The sequence below is a fragment of the Sus scrofa genome, chromosome 5, assembly GCF_054392235.1.
Source record: "Sus scrofa isolate SSC_HxYL_T2T_F1_AM1 chromosome 5, Sscrofa_HxYL_maternal_Yorkshire_Landrace_v2.0, whole genome shotgun sequence".
NCBI classification, from domain to species: domain Eukaryota; kingdom Metazoa; phylum Chordata; class Mammalia; order Artiodactyla; family Suidae; genus Sus; species Sus scrofa.
Window position 1 is genome coordinate 82,417,285 of NC_139387.1, and position 12,127 is coordinate 82,429,411.

At 39.5% G+C, this 12,127-nt stretch overlaps 1 protein-coding gene across 12 annotated transcripts in view; it reads left to right on the forward strand.

Annotated features, from left to right (window-relative positions):
- The window catches only part of TMEM117 (transmembrane protein 117), a 567,603-nt gene that overhangs the window by 468,504 nt on the left and 86,972 nt on the right, over window positions 1-12,127 (forward strand). For all 12 annotated transcript variants that reach the window (XR_014804026.1, XR_014804025.1, XR_014804024.1 and 9 more), the window contains one exon: window positions 3,355-3,484. Coding sequence is in view for 9 of the 12 variants with exons in the window: in XM_021092567.2 (XP_020948226.1) it covers window positions 3,355-3,484 (130 nt within the window). In the remaining 3 variants the exon portion in view is untranslated. The remainder of the gene's footprint in view (window positions 1-3,354; window positions 3,485-12,127) is intronic.

Below are 12,127 nucleotides of genomic sequence, written 5' to 3' on the forward strand. Positions count from 1 at the left end.
GAGTGTGACCCTCATTGCACAAGAAACCCACTTGTTCCTGTCTATCTTCCTTCTGAGGCTACCTCACATGACGTCCCTTGGAGGGAGGCGCCCTTCCCTATTGTCCTGCTCCTGGTACCCTGGGGGAGGACTCTGCTCTGACTAAAGTCTCATCAGAGACTTCAGAAAGCCAGTTCTGTGCAATGGATGGGGCCAGAAAGGAGAAAATGGTTTTTGTCCTTTTCCACCTGGACCCAGAAGCAGCCTTATGTGTGGTCTCCTGAAAACAGACATATCTGCCTCCTCTGCTTCACTCTCAGGATCAACCTGAACTTAGAATCATGCTGGGCAATCAACCAGGCTTGATGGCCATTTCTCTGTCTCTTCACTGTCTCCAGCAATGTGCTACTTGCCATCCTGGCCTTGTCTCACCCTCTTAAGAAACTGTGAGGTTGACAAATGAAGAGACTGAAACCTATGGGGATTCAGAATATCATCCCCCCTCCTTTTTTATGTTCTGTAAATAAGTACTTGGGGTATCACCACCCACTGTGGCCCATTGTCCATTAAGATGAGCTCCAAACAGGGTGTCCCCTGGTGGCTCAGTGCGGTGGCTCAGATCACTGCTGTGGTGTGGGTTCAATCCCTGGTCCAGGAACTTATGTGGCCCAGTCAACTTTTTTTGACTCATACCTCAGTCAAAAAAAAAAAAAAAAGATGAGCCCAAAATATGTTTGAAGCAGTAGCAATGATCATTATTACCATTCCATTCCAAGTCAAGTTAAGGTCAAAGTGTACATGATTCACCACTGAGTCTGCAGAAATGTGCAGAGTAGGAATTGTACTACAGAAATCGAAGCAGCAGGGAGAGAAAGCAGATAGGGAGTTCGAAGACCAAGGAAAAAAGTTTTGAAAACCAAAAACCTGCACATTATAATATATAAAAAAAATAATGTAGAAGAGAGGAATCTAAGACAATGTGTGTGTCAGTTCTTTTTTATTTGTTCTCTTTTTTTTTAAAAAAAAATGTCTTAGATGGCACCACACTTTTCCCCCGTACTCCCTGCCTTGATTCAGTGTTTTAAAAAAAGACAAGGAAAATGCCACCTTCCAGATAAAGAGCAAGACTTTCTCTTCTTTTTCCTCTGCTCTCCATTTCCTTAATTCTTCTTTCTCTCTTCAAGTACAAGTGGGAAATGATTGAGGAACCTTTCTTGGGTGAATGAAATTTTGATCCCATGCTACAAGAAAGCTCTAGAGATTACTTTCAAACTAAAACCAATTTCATACCCAGTAGAAAACATTCCTTTCATTAAATGAAAAGCTAAATGATAACAGTCCAAGAACATCTTTCTAAAAATGTTTACTAGGTACAGTTGCCAAGTTACTACCAAAAAGTATTCTCTTCCTTAAACCAAGAAATGAAAAAGAGAACTGCTCTACTGCTAATACTTGTGTTGTTATCTAGGGTTAGTGAAAGATACCCTGGTTATTGGTTCCTTTATTTGCCAAGCATAATTTTTTATGGGAAATGTCAGTTTATATTTAAGGCCAAATTCAATTTCAATTCTCTTTGCAAAAAGCTTCCCAGTAACACTGAAAGAACAAGATAGTTTCAGTGGGGAAAAAAACAAGGCAAATGCACTTTAATGAAATGCAATAGTTCACAGGTATTACTACCAATTGATTTTTTACTAATATTTTAGATTGCAATGTTCCAAATTCATTCAGCTCTCCTGCTCTAGGCTTTCTGAATTTCCCAAATTACATGTCTATTTGCTGGCGATACCTGAAAAACTAGGAGAGGTGAGACCAACAAGATATTTGCATACACATCAACAGAAAGGAATGATATTGCATTTTTTCATTTTTTCTTCTTGTGTATTTATTTCTTTTTAAAGGATTTAAGTGATCCATAGATTAAGAAATTTACAGACATTGGGAGTTTCCATTGTGTATTAGTTGGTTAAGAACCCGACATTGTGTCTGTGAGGATGCAGGTTTGATCCCTGACCTCGCTCAGTGGGTTAAGGATCCAGCAGGGTCACAAGCTGCAAGCGTAGGTTGCAGATGCTGCTCAGATTCCGAATTTCTGTGGCTGTGGTGAGACCTGCAGCTGCAGCTCTGATTCAACCCCTAGCCCAGGAACTTCCAAATGCCTCAAATGAGGCTGTTAACAAAAAGGAAAAGAAAAAGAAATGAATAGACATTGAAAGCTTTCCTAGTTACCACCACTCACACATTCTCCTTTCCTTAAAGTCTGTTCTCCCTTAATCAGAACTTTAAGCAAAGAGGAGAGTGGGATGGACACAGAAACTCCTCACATGTTCAGGCACACTATTACTAGCACACTTCTGTTAGCTGAATATGTGGAAATCTTGGAGGATTTTAACTTTTTAATATTGAAATGGTGGATTGAAATCTTAATATTTTGTTTATTAATTTTTCATATCCAAGTTCTTTCAAAATATTCACTCAGTGTAGGACTCTCAATTTAGGATTTCATCACTAGAAATCAAAATAGGTCTCTTACTGTCAGTGGCTTCAACCCTAAATGTTTTTTCATTATTTAGTGTATTTCTTCTTCACGTGGTGATTATGAACTTTAGTTTTGTGCCACTATCCAACAACAAAGAGCCGATGTGACACCTAAAAATATCCTCATTTGTATCTGTTTCCCTTCCTTACGAGAAGGAGGGTCATCCCACCTGATTTTGCCTTGACAACAAGGAAATAACTAATGACAATTTGGGAAGTAATTCACTGCTTACCCTTCATGCTAGCATGTCAGGGCCTCCATCGTTTGATTGAAACTGATGCTAAATTGCAAGAGAGTCTTTGGCATTTTTCCATTCCATATAGATGCTAGTAGCGATGATTAATAAGACTCCCTTGATTTGAACTGAGGCACTTGGTTAAGTGAATTCAATTTCCTTTACTTTGTCTTCTCACATAAAATATGCTGTTATTAAGGTTCTTATTTTTAAAAAATAGTGAAACAAACTATAACTAAATTACCCCATATTTCTGTAAAATATGGATCACTTCCTTTTTATAAAAAATTTAAGATCAGGTCTCCAGAATGAAAGAGATAAACACATATAGATGCAAATGAATTCTGCATTGGTTTCTTATTACCACATTAAAGGGAAAAAATCTGAGGATGTAAGTTATGTCTTAATTTTGATTTTGAATGCATGCTGCAACCTAATGTACATAAAATAACCATCACAGAACAAAACTGATACACCCAACAGCTGGCTGCATTTAAAGGATTTTAAAATAAGTGCTTATAAAAAAGTCCATCTTTGGTGTTTTGCTGCTTAGGAATGAAACAAATCACAGATATGTTTTCACGTCGATTTTCTCTGACAGGACTGGGAATTCCCACATTTCATGGGAGACGTTGATGTAAATCTTCCTGGGTTGCACACGCCTCACATGCAGTTCAAGATTCCTTTCTTCCAGAAGATCTTCAAGGAGGAATATCATATTCACATAACAGGTATAATTTTGAACACGATTTGACTGTCTTTTAGTTAGTGATGCTAGCTACTATGAAAAAAAAAAGCACATAGTAACATTGCAGGGGCTTACAGGAATATAGTTGTATTTGCCTCATTTAACCATACAGGGTAGTTCTAGATCCCCAGGGTGCTCTGGACCATCATTCTGGGACTTTGACTTCCATTGCAACGTCAACATCCAGTGGGCAAATGGGGGAAATGACTAAAAAGGCTTGCCTGTTTCTTAACCACCTGGCCTGGAAAAGAGCATGTCACCTCTGTCCACATTCCATGAGGTGTAACTAGTGAGAGAGCCCCACGAAGCATCAAGGAGAATGGGGAGATGTGGATTCTCGTTGGGCAGCCACTATGATGTCAAGTCTTTTCATCATCATTGGATGTCAAGTGTGCCAGCCTAGGGTTATCAGAGGGAAGGACACATCTTTGGGGTGAATTGTTAGCTACTTCTGCCATGCTCCGGAGGCCACTCTGCCTTGGTTTTGTTCATTAGGTGGGTTTCTTTTTCAGAACATTCGGCTCAGTATATTTTTTCCACATTAATATTTCTGTTGCTTTGTTCTTCATTTGCTGCTGAGATCCAAACAAAGAAATCCTAGACTCCAGTCGGGCCATGTGCCTTTAGGGAGTTCAGCCACCTCCCATTTGATTGAGTAAAACTTAACTGCTGTGGCATGTGGGTCACCAGTGATTCTCTGGTGGATCCTCAGATTATTTCATTTTCAGATATGTCCTGCTCTCTAAATGGCTCAAATATGATTTATTATAATATTCTTTCACATCATCTCAGGCATTCTCATCTCAAAAAGGCTTCCTGGGGTTATGTTTTATACCTTTATTTCTCTTTATAACCAGAAGCTGACAAGTGAATGATCACAAAGAAAGAATGGCATTAGTTCCCAAATTCAGGTAGTGACTATGTATGTGTTTTAAGGACAATGGCTTAAGATCCCACACCTGCTCTAATAAAAACTGCTGAAGAAATCTGTGCTTACACTGCCGTCTGTGCTGCCAAATAAAAATAGCCTGAGCCCAGAAAACGTGAACATCTGAGTACTGCAAAAAAAAAAAAAAAAAAAAAGAGAGAGAGAGAGAGAGAATCTCTTTGCTTCCCAACTTGAGGGCTGTTTTTTTGCTTTGAGCATGAAGCGACCTTCCTAAATTGGAGAATGAGCTCATGAATAGGGAAGATGCAGCAGGTTTCTTTTCCTATTCAGAATGAATGAGGCCCCTCTATTAAATTCACTGAGTAAATCAATCAATTTGAGTTCAGGTCACATAGTGTGGTTTCAGAGTCCCCACTTAATCTCGGCAGCATGCTACCCTCTTGGACTTCTAAAACAGCTATCACACACATGGCATCCTCATATCCCTTTGGGTGGGCTTTTGCTGGAACCATCTGTTCTTGTTCTCAGCTCTTATCCCAGACTATCATGGCCCTAATATTATCTCTGACTAAATATCAGAAGCCTTGTCAAAAATATACCGCTTGAGTATTGACTATCAGGTTTAAAAAATGGGGGAAAGAAATAATTGGAGAACCCATTGGCCAGAAAGAAAAATAAAGCTGTTCAAAATATGTAATTAGGGGCTCTTTTGCATGGCTTTGTCATATATGCTGTCATTTCTAGAAAGGGGTAGGGACAGGTTTTATGGTATCCAAAAAGCTCACACAATTGGGAATGCTCTATTTAAGAATATGAATACAAAATTACACCTAAAAATTGTATGCCGTGTCTGGGAAGGGAGCCAGGCATACAGGTGTCTCTGAAGATTCAGCATCACTCCTTTCAAGGGAAAGCCTCCTGTGCATTTGAACCCTATAACCTTCATCCCACCAAGGATTATTTTCTAAAACTCAAAAGACAGAAAGACTAGCTAAGTTTTTATAATAGAGACTACACGTTGATAAAATCTGCCAGAAGGTGGAAATACATTGCAGTTAAGGCTTTGGTGTAGTGGTTATTAAATTATGCTGGTTATCATATCATCTGGGGAACTTTATAAATATACAGATTGTTGGGCTCCCTTCCTAGTGGTTCTAACCCAATAGGTCTGGGCAAAGGTCAAGGGATGGGACTTTTGTAAAGCTGCCCTAGGTGATGCTGATCATAGAGAACTGCTCCTTTCTGATTGAGAAGACACGGATGAGGTCACTCTTTCTCCCTGGAATGACCCATGCAAGTGATTGGGTGCCTGGACCTGCCAGCAAGGTATTTGAGGATTATAGGGCTTAAATTCAAAATAAGGCAGGTTGTGCTAAGATGGTCATGTGCTGCCCCAGATCGAAGATAAAAAGTTCTAGGAAAACAGTGATAGGTTTGGAGGCTGAAGAATGTCAGAACTTTCCCCCTCTTGTTCTCCTGTTTTGTTCGGTGCTTTCATTGTTTTTTGGTTTTGGGGGGTTTGGAGGGGTTAGTATTGTTTGGGGTTTTGTTTTTAGTTTTTTGTGAGGGGTTGGAGTTTTTTTTAATTTATTGGAGTATAGTTGACTTACAATGTTGTATTAGTTTCAGGTGTACAGCAAAGTGAATCTAATTTTAAAAAATGACACAAAAGAACTTATTTATAAAATAGAAACAAACTCACAGATTTCACAGCCAATCTTATAGTGACCATAGGTGAAACCACTGCAAGGAGGGAAGAATGGTGAGGTTGGGAATAAGATATACATGCTCTCTTTATTCTATTAATCAGCTGAAGAAGTTGCTGAAGCCACTCTGGAGTACCACTATTCTCCTCTGAAGGGCCTTTGACTTTATGTGATGTTGTAAGATAGTTGGTTCTGGTCAAACCCAGGTAAAATCTGCAAAACATGATGCTATACGTTGTATTTTAATATGCTCAAGGCATATTGTAGTAGCCCACAAATTTCCAAGTGAACCTCAAACACTAGCTTGATCGGCTCCTCCTCATTCTGCTTCTTTTTGCAGGGAGACTTTAGTGTTTTCCATGTTTGGAAAATATAGAATCAGCCCTGGGATTCTTAAGCATGAAACCCTCTATATCCATCAACAATTCCCAAACCTTACTGTGTGTGAGAATCACCTGGAGAGCTTGCTTAAAAGATCCATCAGCTTCACACTCAGAGTTGAATGCCTCAGGTGTGAGGTGGAACCCGGAACCCAGCATCCTCTCAAGCATCACCAGTGATGCCTATGCAGGCTGCCAGAGGACCACACTTTGAGAAACACTGCTGCTGAGAAACATTTTCTGTAGACAGAATTCCTCTTATCTCAGCTTTTATTTATTTTATAGGTACCTCTGAAAACAAAAGCCAAGGGGCAGAAGGCAAATTCAGTAGAAACAGAGTAGCTAGTGGCAAAGGCACGTAGTAGAAGCCTATCAGGAACTAGAAAGTCCAGGGCTGGGACCATCAGAAGTCTCAAAGCAGAGCATGACTGCGGAAAGGTCTAGAAGAACCTGGAGCCAGAGCTAGGAAGGGATCCTTCAGACCTCAAGATGGCTCTGTCTATTGCTTTTTCTGTCTGTGTTTGTTCTGCACCAGAAAAGCCTGGACAAGAATGGCTAGGGTTCTCCTAGTTTCAAGGATGGCTTCACCTTGGCCTTGACTTTCATTTCTCTGTGATCTAGAAAAGATGTTCACTGCAGGTTGAGGGAATGGAATGTAAAGATTTCATGCATAGGTGTCAGCCCTGCTACTAACTGATGGCATAGCCCTTGTCAAGCTCTTAAACCTCTTGGAGGTTCATTTTTTTCATCTGTTAAATGGGGACAATAATGGTACTTAGCCCATAGGGTTGCTGTGAGAACTAAATTAACGTGTACAAGGTACTTAAAACAGAGCCTGCCCAAGGAAGCACTCAATAAACTTACTGTGTTACCTAAAGCTTTCTTTCATCCATCCAGAATCTGCCTTTCCTATTTAATGCAAAAGCATTTGGTGGCCTGAGAGAGGGTTCTCTGAGTATTCATCCACTCTTCTGAGTTCTTTGCTGTTATTTACTGTTTGGAGTCCTCAAGAAGGAGAAAGCTCAGAATGGAAAAAAGAAATCTCTCTCCCAATAAAATGCCCTGTATGTAGAGAGTTCTCTGACACTGACAAGTTCCCCTTGACATTTTAAAAGCATTTAGGATTTGAGTATTTTTTAATCCTGATTCCTAGCTAGTTTTATTTATGCATGTCAGAAATAACTTGAATGGTTGCATCTGCTTAGCTCATCTGGATCCCCCTTGACAGATGGTTTGCTGCAGTATGTATGAGCTTTCATTTTGTAAACTGGGCTACAGCTTATAAAAATAAATCATCTCTATTCAAGGGTGTGTTACAGTATTTTTTCTGTGAATTTTGACTTCAGTTGTAAAGGGGATAAACAATGATTAGGTCATGTTAGTGCTTTTAGCACCCATGTCCATTGTTCTTCTCCTAAATGTAAATGCTAAATGCAACTGCATAATTATCTCTCCTGCCCTCTTCCCTTTTACCTCTAAGGTGAGTGCAAAGATGAATTGGAAGTGTGTATTTAAGCCTCTGGAGGCGAGAGAGGAATGGCCTCTCAATTCAGTCTCGGAAGCTCCTCTGAGTCCTATTAATGCCGATCCCGGTGGAAGCTCTGCCATCTGTCATCCCAGCCAGACAAAGGAAGTGTCCCATTGGTGGCCATCATCTGAGTAAATTAGGAGGGGGTTGGGGGAAAGGCCAGAAGGAAGGCCTGTGCATCTGTGAGTAGAGAATTCACACTGCTGGCACAGTGATGCCCAGGGGAACCCTTTTGGCAAAAATGGAAAATGTAGAAATAAACAAGCCTCTGTAGGTCCATTTTCTGTTTCGGTTTCCTGAGCACTGTCAGGGCACAGGTGCTTTACCAATGGCAAGAATGTGGCAAATAATTAATAAAAACCCCTTTGTTTTATTTCCATACGTGCATGATTCCTGGCAAATGAGTTCCCAAAGATTGCTTTTTAAAGAGCTCTCCTGTGTCAGTCAGATCTTGGACAGTGCTGGGCAAGGGCAGGACAGTGGTCCATCCAGCAGAATAGCACGTCTAGCAAAATTAGCAAGGGACTTGTTATAGGGAAATATGATGCCTCCTCTTCACATGACAGTCCCCCAAAGGTGGTAAATTTATCCAAAGGACACATAGACCTCTTGCTAGTCTCTTAGTTGTGAATTTTTCTAAACTTTTCCTGAAGCAGTTTCCATTTTCAGAGCATTTCTGCAGATCTAAGAATTAACTGTGTTTACTTCTACATAAAGCAACAATTCCTTTTATTCATCCCAAACTCAACTCCTCTTCTTCAAGGCCATGATGGCTTTACCCAAAGCCAGCCAGTCCTTGCTGCCCCTAAGCTGGTCTGCCCTTCCAAACTGAGGTGTCCTGGGTTCATTTATGCATAGATGAAGATTTGTGGGAATAAAACTCACATGCTGGAGTTCCTGTTGTGGCTCAGCAGGGTAAGAATCCAACTAGTACCCATGGGGATGTGGGTTCGATCCCTGGCCTCATTCAGTGGGTTAAAGATCTGGCCATTACAAAGGGAGAAAAAAGTATGTATACATGTACATGTATGTGTAACTGGGTCCCCATGCAGTACAGTGGGGGAAAAAATGTGTTGGGGAAATAACAATAAAAAAGTAAAATAAAATAAAATAAAAAAGATCTGGCGTTACTGCAAGCTGCAGCATAAGTTATAGCTGCAGCTCAGCTCCTGCGTTGCTGTGGCTGTGGCGGAGGCTGGCACTGCAGCTCTAATTCAAACCTTAGCCCGGGAACTTCCATAAAAAGACAAAAACTTCCTAAAAGGAAAATGAAACAACCAACCTCACATGCTTTTCAGAAATTTGTCTTTACGGACAGAAAAAAAAAAAAAAGACTTGAAATATATAATTAATCATAATCTCTAAGACATAAATGTTTTGCTTTTCCAAATTTTCCAGATTATATATGATTTTTGACAGCATCATGGAATTCCCCAGATCATTGTGACACATGTATTTGATTTGAAAGACTAAAGCTTGACTCTTGAAAATTTTTTGGACACCGCACCTCATACTTTATTGATAATGATGAGAGCTACTTTAAGAAGCTATATTTATTGGCTTTTAAGTCTTAAGATAATTTATTAACTCAAACCACTCTTATTGGTTCATAAATTAATTAGTAAATAGCTTCAATTTACTAAATGATCTCCTATGGCCCAAGCACTTAATGTGATTTCTAGATATCCTTAAATTACCTAGGGGGACTTAAAGAGAGGCTACCTCAGTGAGCCCTGTTTTCACTGATCACTTCTGGAGTGAGAAGACATTGAATATGGCCAAGAAGCCTATGATAGCAAACTGTTACCTATTTAATTTTATCCACAACTCATCTTCTTCAAGGCCATAGTTTCCTACTTTCCCATAATGCGTACTAACTGGTTTTGTGGAGCGTGACTGCTGGACACAAGGGTTTGGTCAAGGGGTGACACCCACTTGACATAGAGGTGCTCACAGCACAGCTCAATCTCAATGCTAACTGGCAATCCTACTGATTAAACGATTTTTTCAAATATCATAATTGAATATTTGAATCATGAAAGGTTCATTACATGGTGGAAATACCAGCTCGTAGAGTCTTTTTCCTTAGTTGAAAAAATAACACTTTCCCCACAACTGTTGTCATTTCCTATGCTAAATCAGGGTTCTGTGGAATAAAGAATTCTTGTAAAATTAACTGGTCCAGGATTCTATAAACTCCCACAAAGTAAAATGATAAAATTACCATTATAATATCATTTCTGACAATCGGTAAGCTTCATTAAAAGCACAAAACACAAGAAAGAAGTAATCCCACCAACACCATGCAGGGATTTCTCATTAAAGGAGACAGGGAGGTATTTCCAGAAGGAGATTTATAGAAATAACATATGGATTCTTACCCTTCCTCCTTGCTGATTTACGTTATGCTATATAGTTGAAACAACAGGAGGAAATGCAAAATTTCTCATATGATTAATGGTGAAACACCAAACCTCTTGTTATGGTTGATTGTACGGTCACAACAACACACATGGGAAAATGGCAATAGAAGCGCTTCTATTCTTTTCTTTTTGTGTGTCTTATACCTTTTCATGTGAGTCATTTCAGGGACTCAAATTTATTTTTTATGGTACACAGCATTTCTCAGAGTATACAATCTTTTTTTTTTTTTTTCAAGGAAAGCTTTCTCCATCTGAATATTGTGTATAGCATCATTTTTGCTCTAATGGTGAGATTTCCTGGTTCATCATAAAACATTAAGGTGCAGGCAAAGTTTATTTCACAGACTCATCAGAGACTTTTAGGACTGGGAAGAAACCTGAAGAATTATATAGCTCAACTCCTTTACTTTATAGACAAAAACACTAAGGTTGAGTTGTCCCACCTGATTTGGCTTTTTGGTTTATATTTATCTCATGAAAATAATTTTTTAAAGACTATTGCCAAGGAAACAAAACAATGTGTAGGAAAATGGAAGAATGGCTAGGGAAAGATGAACATCTTTCCTCTGTACAGATAGATAAATTGACCAGCCGTTTACTTCAGGTAGCCTAGAAACAAACAAAAAGTAAGAAGACCCATTTCTTCTATATTTTCAGCTGTTCCAAGTTTCAACTAGCGGCTCTGCAATGTGGGGATGGACAGTGCTACATTCATAGAGAAAGAAAAAGAATCAGTAGGGATCCTGTCTCAATTTAGTTCTCCCCTCTGCACTTCCCCACCCCCACATGACCTCTCTGCTAGGGGACAGGGAGGGGGGGAGGGGGGGTTTCTATCTGCTGTTCTTTAGCCTCAAAATTTGAGTGTATAAAAGACCATTTCTCCAGACTAATACTACTGCAAGCTGGAGACAAATTATCAATTGCTAAGGATTTTTAACTATTTAAATATGCTAATTCACAGAGCATATTTACATATGGGGGGTATGCTGGGTCCTCTTGGATAATTGGTCTGTGACTTCTACCCATTAATATCAGTGCTAAGTAATTCTTTCTGTTTTATCCAAACCGAAACATTTAGGATATATCATTGTTACAAACCCTTACACACTTGTCTCTCTCTCTCTCTCTCTGTTCTATCACCAAGATCTTATATTAACTGGATTGAAGAGGTAGAAGGAAGAAATCACAGAAGTAATACTACCCTACATTTTGGGCAAACTTAATATATGTCAGAGAACGTTCAAATATAACCTCTCCTCTTATCCTCACAATAATCCTTTGAGGTGGTTACACTGGTTTTATTCTCCATTTCACAGAACAAAAAAATTTGAGTTCATATAGTTAATAAGTAGAAGGATTTGGGGGTAGAGAGAAGTCACAGAACTGGAAGCATCTGGTTCCATTTCCTCAATATGAAAATAAAATTGTTGAGATCTGGAGACGTGAAACAAGTAACCCAGGGTTGTATTATTTCAGTTGACATTAGGTCTCTCTCTATCTGCAGATGTGCAGCCCACGGTTTTTGTCCCTCTGGCACTCCTCGCACATCAGTAAAGGTGTGTTAGAGCAGGGTGATGACATCCACGTCAGGCGGCACATTCTTTTTTTATGTTTTACTGAGGTAGAGTTGATTTACACTATTGTGTTAGTTTCTGGTGTGCAGCAAAGTGATTCGCAATCCCTGAAAAAATACATATATT